General features: G+C 38.3%; 1 protein-coding gene across 16 annotated transcripts in view; it reads right to left on the minus strand.

Annotated features, from left to right (window-relative positions):
- MYCBP2 (MYC binding protein 2) overlaps positions 1–14659 on the minus strand; it is a 204760-nt gene that overhangs the window by 33540 nt on the left and 156561 nt on the right. For 11 of the 16 annotated variants that reach the window (XM_075423340.1, XM_075423295.1, XM_075423403.1 and 8 more), the window contains 2 exons: positions 13037–13222; positions 408–2051 (listed from right to left, as the gene is read on the minus strand). In XM_075423340.1, coding sequence (XP_075279455.1) covers positions 408–2051; positions 13037–13222 — 1830 coding nt within the window. The remainder of the gene's footprint in view (positions 1–407; positions 2052–13036; positions 13223–14659) is intronic. The other 5 variants (XM_075423419.1, XM_075423326.1, XM_075423315.1 and 2 more) reach the window with 2 other exon arrangements.

Raw genomic sequence — 14659 nt, forward strand, 5'->3', positions numbered from 1 at the left:
AGCAGTACATAAATAGAAAACTTTTGGCAACATAAAAACTCTTAATTAACCAATCTCATTTTTTAATTTTATTGCCGATTTTCTCAGCACAGTTTCAAGTCTTAAAGTGTAACAAATGGCATGTTTCTAAGACCTACTGTAAAGTCAGCTCATTATTCTGGCCTTGTTTCAGACAACTTTCTTCAGCATCTTTGAAAGCTTAGATCCATAACTACTTAAAATTACATACACAAACATGTAAATAATTGGTAAGTAAGTGTCTGTAAGTTTTAATTTAGCTTATAATAGTGAACTATGTTAAAATGTTAGACAAGACAGCCTGACATTTTCATAAAAGTACCTAATACCGAAACGTGTGTGTGCAATATATTTTACAGATGGACATATTAAATAATATGTAATCTTACCTGGATGAGCTTGTCTCATGTGATAAGTCACTGGATAGGGATGGGATTCTCCACACAACTCACAGATGGTGTCTTTTTCAGGTCCTCCCACTGCAAGCTGGGCCATCTCACCAAAAAGATTTCCCCTTGGCCTAGTCTCAACCTTCTCTTTTTTCTTTTTCTCTTTCTTGGTTTTCTTGTTATCTTTGTCACTTTCCTTCTTCTTTAACACTGCACAAGAACCAGGACTTGGAAAAATCATGTTTTGGGAAGCTGCTTTAATGGTTGCTAAAGAAATATCTTCCCAGAAAGCTACCAAGTGCTGCAGGGTTAATGGAAGAGGAGACTTTGATTTCATCGTGTGGTGACTGGATGTTTCAAAGGAGGTAGTTTCAGTTTTTCCATCCTCACACTTCTCATGCAGAGGTGGCTCTTTTAACATTGAGAGGACTTTGTTTTTATTGATGCTGCCCATTTTAGATATATCTGGTCCATGAGGGGAGATGTTGAACATGTTAAGAGCAGATGATATTTCCAATGAATGTCTATTTTTCAACTTGGTTTCTTTTTCCTCTGCAGGTTGTTGAGTAAGACTGCTCCGTATTGGCGCATGCTCTTTGGACAGTTCTGGATTAAACTTCAAAAAAGAAGAACAAGCCATGGCATCATGAACTATTCCTTCATGCCAAAGAAATGCAGCAAATACAGCTCTAGCACATTCTGCAACGGAAGGTGACATTGCTTGCTTGGCAGGCTCTACGGGCTTGGAACCATCTCCTTTGAAAAGAAAGCTGGATTTTTCCTTTTTGGGTCTTGTGTGCCTACCAGCACATTTGCGGCTCACTTTTGGAGATGCTCTCATGTCTTGCTCATCTTTCAGCGGTGCTTTTCCGATGCTGAAATGAACTTTGTTAGAGCCATCGTCCAGACATCTGAATTCTGTGTTGTCTTCGCAGGTGCTATCTGTAATGCTGTTCGTCTTTAAAGTACTGGAAGTACATACTTCAACTACCTCACTGTGAAGATTTTCTTGTACAACATGAGGAGAAGGAGCTCTGTTTTCAGTTTCTGTAACAGGTTTTCCATCTTTTGCAATAATTTTTGGTTTGGGTGAAGTCGACCTCCCTCTTAAGGGTTCTGTTAGTGGTACCTTCTTTTTGCGAAGAGTGTCTGGATCTAATGTGTAAGAATCTGATTTAGAGCGTTCTCGAGGAGGATCAAGCTTTGTTTTTACAGGGGATGAAGCTTTCTGAGGTAGAGTTTTGTCCTGGGGTGATGAGGATCGTGGAGAACTAGCACCAGATCTAACGGCTGTAAGTGTCTTTGTCTTTGGAGAAGACGACCGGGTTCCTGGCCCTGGAGATTCAGCTCTCAGACCAGTAGTTGTTCTTCCATCGGTTTTTAGTGTTTGCAGAGTGTTATGATTTGGAGACAAAGACCTGCTGTGAGAGTCTGACCGCAATTTTGCAGCATCTGATTTCAGCATAAGAGACTCACTGGCAGATATGCCTTCTGTATTCCTAGGTTTCTTCTGGTCAGCAGCAGCTCTATTCATTCGCACATCAAGCTTGGGTGACCTGCTGTCAGCTCTGTGTTTTGATGACATATCTGATTTTCCTGCTGGAGAAACTGGTCTAGCAGCTCCTGTGAAATTCATTCGGTCACCTGTTCAGTATAATTTATAATTGCATTATTATATTTTGACAGTGATACCTTTAATAATACAAAACAAGGATTGAAAACCTGAACACAAGATGAAACACATGCTTCTGTTCATATCAAAATGAAAGGAAATAGAAAGGGCATTTTTTTCCCCATAGAATATTTTCAATACATTTCTACTCCCAAAGATACATACAAACAAGTATTAGGAAATATTTACAGAGAAAACACTACTACGGAGGTATCAAAGCGCACAGTTCTCTATGTCCAGAAAACACTAGTAAAGGAAGCATGATTTACATTCTTAGGTAAAAGGCCAGGTGCTAACTAAGTTTACCACAGTTGCAACAGAAATCAGGGACTGTTTATTTATTATCAGTCAGCTTGACTGCAACAGAAGACTTGCAAGATCATATATTTTACCAGATTTATTTTCTTTAATGCTCAAAAGTCGTGAAACATAGGAAGTAAATACAGCTGTAAGGCAAATCGGGCAAGAGGCTTACAAACATGCTTAAAACGATTCACATTGATAATCTGAGGTATCCACCTTTTTATGACCACAAACTGCCAATGTTCTGCTACCAGAACATAAGCTATTAAGAAAACCCCCACCTTTTTCAACCACTAAGCTAAACCACCGACTCCAGTCTATGATGTCCTCTTATTTTGATGCACTAATTTATTGTTCCTGTGTATACTGACTTTATAAGTACATTAATCTACAGAACTATAAAAACTATGGATAGCTTAATACAAACACATACAAAACAAGCAAATAAGTAGCTCATTAAAGCAAACTGCTTCTAATAATTTCTGTGAACACACTCAGTCTCTCTTGCAAAATTGTATTTTGGAAATTAATACAAACTACATTGAAATTACTGGCAAGCAACGCAGCAGTTGTGAATTAAATGTAACTGTCTCTCCACAAAGCAATACACTGCAAAGTCTTGAACGTATAGTTAAGTTGTCCTGATTTGAATGAGTTTTTATTAAACATGGAGAAGTTTCTCTAGCAAAGCTCGTAGAATTAGGTCACAGTACTTTGAATATGTGCAAATTTGGACCTTGATTTTTAATGGGAAGAGAGAGGATCGGCAGTCATCTTCTATCCAGTACCTTCAGTATTTGCTTAGAAGGTGGCAAATCTATTTTTACTGCCTTCTGCATTACTGGATCTGAACCAACTTCTTCCAGTTCTCAATCATGAAATTTTATCCCTATGCTAGAAAATATATAGAAGCGTGGAGTGACCTCAGTTTTTCCTACTCTTGCCTCTCACAGTACAAAAACAAATGGGTTTTTTGGAGCAAAGTCTAGCAACCTGGAGTCTTCCCCAGCTTATAAAACAATTCCTATTATTTTGCTACCTCCATATTCAAGTAGCTTATAATAAACAGCAACAGGAAAAAGTGAAGAATACCTACACTGGAATATTTAAGAAGCTTGAAGGTTAGGGTACTCTCCTGGCTTCCCAGGACATATGAGATGGTAGGAGTTCATAGTTCTCCAGGCAGAGGAGAAATATTTTGTCTATACTCAGGAATAATATGCCAAATATAAACAGTAGAATATAATGAGAACATCTCAAACATCATCGTAATCAATATTGAGAGTCTAATCTGTCTTTATTGTTTTTTCTTATGAGTTCTGGACTATTTTTTTTTTTTGCGGGGGTGGGGAGGTAGGGGGAAGAGGAAGGGAAGAAATAGCACATTACATGATGCTTTATAAAATGATTGCTCTTGCCAAAAAACTAACAAGTTTCTTAAATATCAGTCTAAGCATTTTGCTCATGCCAGCTCAGTTATTCACCAGTTCTACTGATGACCTATTTTGAGACGTCTACTTTGTGATATATTAATTCAGAAATGGAAGTTATAATTACTTTATACATCCTTCTCCCAGAAAGAAACAAATAAAAAGATGAAATTAAGGTCTGCCAGATGAGAAAACACTCTAGATAGAACCTTTTACAGAATGCCTCATTAAGGCAAAAATGGTGAAAAGACAATAGTCTTTTTTGAGGACAGAAAACACTGCAAGCCATTCAGCAATGTATCAAATTCAAAAGTATATGTATGACTAGTGAATATCAAGCAGGAAAACACAAAACTGATTATGAAAGGCATAGCTTAGCAGTAGCTTCCAGCAATAAAAAATATCTTATGTTTTTTTAAAAACAAAGGTTTGGATTTGCACATATACAGGTAGATAATCCTAATTAGCATTCAAGACTATCGGCACAAAAATCATCTCCAAAATGAAAAACGCATAATCATGCGGCAAACTGCTTTATCAAACAAAAAACCCCCCAACCCATGTATTTTCTCCGTTTTCTTTCTTCTTCCATATTTCATTTGCCTATTGCTCGAAAACAGGTGTTATTAGATTAGATTAACACCCACCTTTCTGCTTACAAAGCAGAAGGGGAGAGCTAGATCACATATGATGAAGTTGCTGCAACTCAGGAAGGCAACACTGAATGGTTATATGAAACGAGTTCCTAATAAACACCAAACATGAATGTTTACTTTCAAAACATTATTGAGTAAATGAAATGAAAATGAATGGAAGGAGAAAAAAACCCAAAATATTTTGAATGTAAAAAGCTGAATAACCTTGCTACGTTGGCATGCATACCCACCCTTCAGCTTGTGAGAGAGAGATGAAATAGCAGAGGCAGGCCCAGCTACAGCACTAGTTTTGTAAATACGCTCACGAGAAGCAAGGCAGCAGGATGGAGTTTCTACAGTGGAAAACAGTTGCACAGAAGCAGCACAGATTCAATGGAAAAAGCAGTAAAGATAAAAACAAGCATTTCAAATGATATGCATCTCCTTTGTTCAGTATTCCTAATTCATTGTTTAGACTCCTACATTAGTTTTCAATGACAAACAGTTACTTCAAACTGTTTTCCCTGACTTAAATTTCAAAAGAATAAAAGATCTTCTGCAACTTCAGTATTAGTTTGTAGTATCTAAAAACTAGTATGTGTAGTAGCCAATGAGATTTATGGTTTATTATAAAACCCAGCAGTATCTAGTTTTGAACTTAACTCTGGTTTGAAATGTGAATTTTTAATCTGCAAATTCAGAGATTAATTATTTAAAACCACAATATGGCCTTACCAGATGACCAGTTCTCACATTCTTTTGAGAAAATTAGAGAACATCTACGTGTTTGTGCTGGAAAGTCTCACTAATCACTGGAAAGAATGAAGGAAAAAAATATATTAAACCCATCAAAACTATCTGTTTTCAAATCTGAATGCACCTCAATAATGTAATGTTTCGAAAAACTTAATGTATGTAATGTGAACTGTAGTTTCTCAATACTATCAGGAGACATAACTAGCAGTAGGAGAGTTTCAATCAAACAGTATAGACATGAAAACAAATCTGTATCAACCCTTAAAATAATTTTGCCTTAAGAAAAAAAGAAATTTAAATTCTGATGTAATCCAAGATAATTTCAGCAGAGAGTTTACTGATATCAAAATCTGTTAGAGCCCCAAATGAAACTGCAGGGGCTTTTAGTTTGAATTCTATAATTCTACTTTCCTATAATGCTGGCTTTAATTCTAATTCCAATTCCTATTCCTTCCTTTACAAGAAAGTATTTTATTAAAGAGAATTTCTATGTTAGAAGATAATCTGTTTTAGAGACATCCTTTTGTACAAATTGAATAAATGTATTGAAAGTAAGTTCTTTCAGTTGTTGCACTGCTTAAGACATTGTTTTGTCTGGTACTACATTTACTAACGTGCACACATAAATACACTATATGCAATGAGCTATAGTTCTATAGACTCTATAGTGAGAAGGTGTTCACGTTTGAAGTAAGAATTTCTTTAAAAAAATAAATAATCTCTGTTTTCTCAATCCAGTATTAGCACAGATTTAAAAACAGTATTACCTACTTTGACGCCTGCAAATAATTTGAAGAGATCCGATACTAACTATGCAGCTTCTAAGTAACAGAATGTCACTCCACCAATTTGTACAGGTAAAACACAGAAAAACAAACTAGGAGCACAAAGTAGCTGTAGAGGCAATCCTAAAAATGTCAATTTGATACACTAGCATTCCATTCTATGAATAATTAAATGAAAATCTTTACTAAATCCACTCTCATGAACGCACATTTACACTTCACTCTTTCACCCTAGGTCTCAGAATACTCACATTTTATAATCTAGTTTAGGTTGAACAACGTACTACTACTCAATCATTTCAAGGGGACTGTGGGTCAAAGAGAATGAGTTTTCCCACATAATCTCCTTGCTGCCTTGGCATACGATGTACACCTAACCAGGATAACTGGTCAACCACAGGGACTAGCTTTTTGATTAGGATTCCTTCTTTTTGAATCACCCTCAAAGACTACAAAGACTTGAAATACAAGGTAGGCAAGGTCTGTCTCATGTCACATCCAAACGTGACAGCTTATCTTTAGTCACACACTTTCCTTCAATGTGGAAATAGCCCCAGCTTGAAAAGCTGCACAATATGGAGACATAAGAGGCAGCTCAATTCCTACGGCAGGATGCAGTCTTCTAACAGCCATGCCTACTTCCCCTGAGGAAACGCTGGTAAACCAATCCAGGAGGCATGACATACCACCAACTGGTCCACGTTAGTCTGTTTTAAACAAACTCTAAAACAAAACTGATAAAATGTCTCTGGAGAGTGGAGATAAGTTTCTTCCACAATGCCACTGCTTTTCTGCATGATGATGAAGGAAAGCACTGACCTGCTTTTGACCTTTTGCCTAAGCAATGGGTGCCTCTTCAAAAAGAACGCATTCCTCTTTAGCTCGCTGTTACTGACATGGAAGCTACAATACAGCTGTTATCTGAATTTCCTCAAGCACTGCAATCACTGTATCTTTTTTCACATCCTGAAAGTGTCAAATGCCATAGTGACAGCTGGACAAGGATTTTCCATGAGTAAGAATACACTGAAGTCAACTTAACATTTGAATATTAAAAAGGGAAAAAACTATTAGATACTGTTATAATAGGGGACTGAGTGAGTGAATGAAAGCAAAAGCTGAAATGCAGTATTATTACAAAAATATTATAATTGTTCTTCACCCAAAGGTAGAGTTTGGAGCACCAACACTTAGACCACTTAAGTTCATTAACTGAAAGCAGCATTCCCGTGCTAGAAGGGTAGATAAAAATGATTCGATAATTTTATAATTTGTAACTACAATTTTTGAGGATGTGATAAGTCACATTTATTTCTAAAATAAAGCTTGACACAATCCGTACTCTTCCTCCAAACTTCACCATACCAGTCCCCCAGGGATGGTTTTCGATCGTCCTGGATAAATGTATGCTTCATACATATCTTTGATTATCAAATCTGTAAAGCCTAAGGTATGAAACCATTTCACTTGTCAGCTCAAATTTTCAGGAATGATGCTCCAGTAATATGCATCACCTGAAAAAAACAGTTAAACCAACACTCTCTGGCTGCTTTGCATGACAATTAAGTCATTTCAGCACAACATGGAAGCCATCAATGTGCTCGGTTAAGAATACTCTCTCCCTTCACTTCACTGAGACGCTACGGAGAAAGGTTATGTGCTCCATGTGTGTGCTGGTCTTTTGCGCTCCTTCCAGAGTTTAAGAAATGTGGGTAGAAGCACTGCAGGCAAAGCCAGCGGTTCTAACTGCTCTGTAACTAACACCTAGAAAGGAAAGTAACAAAAACAAAAAAGAAAGTGGCAGCACAATACTGAAGGGATGTATCAAGGAACTCCTGAAACAGAGCGTAGGGGCTGTTCATATACGGTGGGACCGTATGCTGGACTGCAGCTCCGCAGCATGGATTGGCAAAGCAGCAGCCCGATGGGACACTATGAACATGTACTGTACTGCTCAGCACTGCAGCTTCTGCCTGGACCGAGATGAGTCAGGAAGCAACAGCGGTGCTGCGCAGCTGCTCAGTGGGCTGCCAGGGCTGCAGTGGAAGGGGAAGAACGTGACAGATACATTAACAAGGGGGGTCCAAAGCCTCTTTAGTAGTCTATAAATCCATTCTTCATTTGCAAATAGCAACTTGGATGTGAGTAACCACAGCATAAAGGTCTAACAGCGGTGACTGCAAGGGCTCACGCTGCCCTCCCCAAGTTCAGAGTTCAACAGCCAACTGTGAAACTTTGATAACTGATGCTGGACAGCACGACAAGATCCTGTCTTCCTGCCTTGTCCTGTTCTAAGGTGTTTTATGACCCAGCACACGCTGGTTGAGAAACAAGATCTTCCATGACCTTCTAGGTTTTCACATTTTACCTCTACTCAAAATCCAAGCAGAAATTTCAGTCTTCCGTGCTTTTCACAAAATTCAGAGACAAATTAATCAAGCAAACAGCGGTAAGCTTGCAGCTGTGGGAGGCTGCAGTCCTGAGCAAATCTGTTACTGATGGTCTTACAAACTTCTCGGAAGCAAGCATACTCAGGCTGGAGTAATTACAGACTGTTTTGTTGGAAGTAATCAAGGAAGCAACATACACAATTATGTATTCTTTCTTGAAAAAAAATCCTTGCTAAGATTCCAAGTCAATACAGCTGTTCCTGAACTCCAGGTAGGTTATGCCATCTCTTTTAGCTTTTTTTGACTTTTAACTGCCTAAAAGACTGACAAGGAATTAAAATACATGACAACAGCATCTTTATTTTGTCTGTCCCCATAAAAAAGAAAACAATCTCTCAGCTTTTTTTCCCTTGTGTCACCGTGTGTGAAAATTAGCACAGGAATTAAGCAGGACAGAACAATCAGCCCTTCACAGAGTTCTAGCAAATCATGCAAAACTGAGTAACACATTTCCCTCTTCTTTTGTATAATATCCCTTCTGCAAGAAATTTTGTGACAAAACACACAGGACTCTTGTTAGTTTACCTATTTCTGATGTGAAAAGAGTAACAGAGGCACTACTCATTTTTTCAGGCATTGCATCTGAAGAAGTGGTTGTCCAGAACTGCAATACTTCTGCAAAAAAAAAAAAATCCCAGACACTGTATCGGAAGATAAAAGGCTGTGACAAGCCCTTTTCCTCTTCCTTAAATAAATTTGGAAACCAAACCAAACCCCAAGCACCGAAACCATTCCTCAGAAAGAACAGCTAGCTATAAACTCTTCTAAAGAAAAACTACAACCTGTCACTGGCACATAGTATGGTTTCTAATCAACATTTTTCTTCCTATTATAAAAAAACAAATTAAGGAAATAATTCTAGAGAACATTCAGCATCATCCTAACTCCTCAGAATCATGCCTCCAAAAAAAATTTTTCCCCAGGAGAAGAGACGCCCGAGGAAGAACAGAAAATGTAAGTGGTAGAGTAAACTATTTAGAGAGACTTCCAGTCAAAGCCAGTATTTAGTATGTAATCTCTGCAGCCATGGAAATCTAGGCTGGCACAACTTCTTTCAACTATTAAGACTACGGTTAGTCCCTTTAATATAGCAGATATTGACTATACACATTCATTTTGATTTTTAGATCTAACTTTACCACAGGAAGCACTTAAGGACAGAGCATATCATTTGAAACTAAAACTAAGCACGTCTAGGGCAAAAATCCAAGTGACTTGGTATGGAGCCTTGGGATATGTTGTTTAATAGATTTAACTTTTAATTAGATGTTTAAGAGGGTATAAAGTGCTTTGAAAATAATGAATGAAAACTGCACACTTCAAGAGTTTCTGTTACAGTTTGTCACCGTTTAGAGCAGGGTGGCAATAAGCAGAGTGGCTGACGCTCTCTATTAACCCCTGTCCTCCCACCAGGGGAGAGAAGAGGAGGAAAAGGGAGAGAGACGTACAAATTGAGTATTAAAACAGCTTTACTAATAACACTAATAATATTGATACTATTAAGAGAAATAAAACAAAATACATGGGAAAGTCAGTATCAGTTTTGGAGTTGGGTGCTGGGGTGCTGGTGTCCCCCCAGCAGCTGCCAGGCAGCACCAGGCAGTCCCAGACTGGCCTCAGCAGCAGACGGGAACCGGACTCAGGAATGCACAGACCAGAATCTGGATCAGGATCGCAGGGAGAACAACAAGCAGGGTTGTCTTCAGCAGCCATCCATGGACAAAGAGAGTGAGACCCTTGTGATCCCCCAGCTTTAAACTGAGTATGACACACATGGCATGGAATAGCGCGTTGGTCGATGTGGGGTCACCTGTCCTGTCTGCCTCTCCCTGCAAGTGCGACCCTTTACGGCTCCTCACTTGCGGGACCTAAGCGGTCTGTCGGTGACCTTGGCTGCTATAGTGATAAACAGGGACCTTTTTCTGCCTTCCATTCTTACCGTTAGCTCAGTAAAACTACAAACCTAGGTGTTACCAGCTTTGGAGCGGACTCTTGTCTAAAATATGCAGCCAGCTTCATAAAAATGCAGTTACTTAGAAGAACTCAGCTGTAAGGAAGATTCACTAAAAGAGAATCAGTTCTGTTTTAACCAAAACCAGGACACAGTTCTACTACACTTGCATCAGTGTTGAACACAGCTTAGAAAACAGGCAGTGGAATTCGACCCAAACAGAACTTCTCTAAGTATTTTTACTGTATATAGGCCTTGCTATTCTAATTAATCTTATATTTTAAATTAATACATTACTTTCTAATACTTAAAGTTTCAAGAAATAACAGAATAATTGCTTACAATAAAATGTCTAGAGAGTCTTATTTAACTTTCAAATACATATGATAATCTCCTTGACTATTAAATGAACAGGTATATGAATATAGTCTTACAGGCCCCCCTGACAATACTTGGAATTTGCATGAACTTGCAAATGGAGGATTAACAAATCTGCAAAAGACTAAGGAAGTCGGAACAGGAAATTTTCCTTCACATAATTCTTAAATTTTGATAGTGAAAACAAAAATGTTAATATTTATCTCCTTTATGCATAATTTGTATTATTCGCATCAAATCTTAGATAATAAACTGTTTGGAAGAAAGTCCTTGTATCAAATCACAGTTAGTGCAACAGTAAACCAGTTCTGGCTGATGATTTTTTGCCCTGCTGGAAGGGCAAATAACCACTTCGGTTGAGATCCTACACCAAGCTAAGATCCCAAACCAGACACAAACTTGAAAAACTTTTCCATTTTCATTATTATTTTATTTGGTAGACTACCAGTGGTCCCTCTATGTGACAAAAAAGGCTTCCTTTTGAATCAGGGATCCTTACTGAAACACAAACCATAGATGTAGGTTACTGAATACAGTTGATCTACATCTGGTGGATGGGCAAATCCATTCAACAAGATCTTGTTGGGCAGCCAGTAAAACATGTCAGCAGCTTTTCTTTTCATACAACACAGATCCAAATGCTAAAGGGCAAATCATCTGAAGTCTGAAAGAAGACAACTGGGGTTATTTCTGATGCAAAGCTGAATAAGAAACTCTGACTTTACTACTCTGAACGAGAGAAGAAAACTAAAAGTGATGGAAAAGAATATAGAATCATAGAACGCTTTGGGCTGGGACATTTAGAGGTTATCTAGCCCAACCCCCCTGCAGTGAGCAGGGACTTCTTCAACTAGACCAGATCGCTCAGAGCCCCATCCAACCTGGCCTTGAATGTTTCCAGGGATGGGGCCTCCACTGCCTCTCTGGGCAACCTGTGCCAGTGTTTCACCACCCTCATGGTAAAAAATTTCTCCCTTATATCTGATCTAAATCTACCCTCCCTTAGTTTAAAGCCACTACTCCTTGTTCTGTCACAACAGGCCTTGCTAAAAAGGTTGTCCCCATCTTTCCTATAGGCGCCCTCTAAGTACTGAAAGGCTGCTACAGAATCTCCCTGCAGCCTTCTCTTCTCCAGGCTGAACAACCCCAACTCTCTCAGCCTGTCCTCACAGGAGAGGTGCTCCAGCCCTTTGATCATTTTTGTGGCCCTCCTCTGGACCAACTCTATCAGGTCCATGTCCTTCTTGTTCTGGAGCTGGAGTCAGGACTCCAGGTGAGGTCTCACCAGAATATACAGTTGACAAATTCTCAAGGACAGTGCTGTATCCGAGTAGGTTTTGAAATATTCTACTTTCAGGACGTTGGTTTTAATCCAGCAGAAGTGCAGAAGATCACTGTCAGAATATTTCTGATAGCCTTTATAAAAGTGAAATAGAGATTTTAATCTAGTTCTCACATGAAGCACTTCATTGTCACGTCAATAAACTGAGGACTGCATAGACATAGGGACTGAACTGACAGGGTCCCACACGAATGAACCAAGGTACTTCTAAAGGACAGTTTACAGGAGGCAGGAGGACACTAGTATTCCTGTGACCCATGCTACACCTGCCCTGTATATGAGGAAGAATTTACTGCAATATCTCCTATCCATCATCAGTGTTGACCTTTTATTTTTCACTGATTGAAAGCTAAACAGTTTCCTGTCCTCCCGTCAGTAATCAGGTTAACTGCTACTCACCTCTAGGTGCAAACTTTCATGTCCATGCCAATCCTATAACCATCCCACAGCAGACTACCAAAGCCTTTCTTATGGGTAGCACCAAGTTGTTCCCCACTCTCCAGCTACCTCTCTAACGTTTGAAGTGATGACAAAAATAGGAACTTAGGAGGCAAGAAAACGTAGTAACTATGAATTCACTGCAGTCTACTTTTTGTGTTAAAAGAATTATCAACATTTTGTAGCACATAAAATATTTACCTTAACTATAAACCCAGAGTGGCATACAATGTTGGAAATGCACTTTCACAACTTATCTACACTGCAGAACACATACAAAAGCAAAATACTGTCAATATTGAAACTGAAGTTGAACAAGTATACTTCTTTAGGAGCATTACCTCACATGCTTCTGAATCATGAAAAACGTAACAAAACCAAACCAGAAAGGTGCACTGAGGGATGATTAGTAGCTGGTAAGCAACTGAGAACAGCAATGTCAAAGCTGCAGAAATGGACTGATGAGGCAGGTAAGGCTGACAAACTTACTCTGAAGCTGTGGCTGAGGCTGCTGGAAGGAAAGGGGCTGTCCGAACACAAATGGACTGTGGACTAGGGAAGAGGGAGGTTTTGCAGCTTGATCAAAGATGGAAGGAGCTGGGAGATTTGGCCGTGACTGAATGGAATTCAGTATGGCACTCAGTTGGTCACCTGTAGCGGGCAAAACAGTCAAAACTAACAACCTGTTATTTGTCATTCTCCAGAAAGGCAGAGTAAAATGGTGCTCAATTAAAATTTAAATAATGATGATAATAGAGAAAGCTCATAAATCTTATTTAGCCACATAAAACTGTGGTTGTGGCTAAACACAAAAATCTCACCCCATGCATGGCAATACAATTACTGAAAAGTACAAACAGGGTTTTTAAGGCTCGTGGATATTTTACTGCAATTATTTAAAACATTTTCAAAATAGAGACTTCTATTTGCCTTGCTAAAAAATGAAGAGCAGCCATAGAAAAAACAGAAATTCCTAGCATTTACAATAATACACACATGCAACAGAACATGCAGAAAAAGATTAGAAAAACTGATGAGAAGGGAAAGACAACATGTAATTAGGCTTTGGCAAGGGTATTTCTGTGCCAAGGCTTTGGCAAATATTTGCTCATTTTTGCAAATATCTTTAAAACTATTCTGTCATGCTGTTTTTCAAGATCAGACTGATGATAATTTTAAAAATGTTAAGCACCACTTAGGAACTGGGACTGGTTTTCTGAAGAACTACATTTATTTGTTGTGAGGCAAATGAAGGCCTTCAGAAAACTAGCATGTTAAAAATAGAATTTTTATTTCTGAATGCCCATTCTCAAAAAAATCCATGTGAGCATTAGAAATACATGAACCCTACAGTGAGAAAGCAGAGTTTATCACACCACGTTATAACCTGAAGTATACTTAGTAACTTAAGCTGGGAGACACCAAGAGTTTGAGAGCATCTCAGATCTGAACCATCACCAAGAAAATCCTCACAGCATTACTTTACTCTGCAAATTCATACAATTTTGACAGTATTCTAGAAATCACAGTAAAAAAATTAGCAGCTAATACAAAATTTACAACTCAATGAATTTACAACATTTTTGGGTGATCATAAATTGTCTTTTCATGGAATTAGATAAACACCAGTGGGTGAACAGAACTCTCTAAGAATTCCAAAACTAAATTTTGCACTTATGTTCTTGATATTTTGGTTTTAAAACAAAACTACCAGAAAACAGATGGAACAGATTTCTAAATAATAATCTACAGGTATCAAGAAATCAATTCTATTTCACTGTTTTGGAAGTAGTAAACCTAAAAAAATACTGGAATCAGTACTTGGGCAGCAATCATTCCTACCTTAATAACCCAGAAGTGATTGACAAGTTTGACAAAACATTGTTATACTTAAATACAATAGGCCTATTTCCTAAAATGAGTAATTGTTTCAAAGGGAAGAACATCTGAGAAGAGACTGAAAGTCATCTGCCCACATAATTATTAAATATGGAGGTGTGTAAGGCCATTCACGAGGAATATGAGACTTGCCTGCAATATAGAAGGCTGGAATAGAGAAGACATAGCTAAATCAAACAGAATGATTGTGGGAGTTACGTATTCTGCCTCGCA

This window comes from Opisthocomus hoazin, chromosome 1, assembly GCF_030867145.1.
Source record: "Opisthocomus hoazin isolate bOpiHoa1 chromosome 1, bOpiHoa1.hap1, whole genome shotgun sequence".
NCBI lineage: Eukaryota > Metazoa > Chordata > Aves > Opisthocomiformes > Opisthocomidae > Opisthocomus > Opisthocomus hoazin.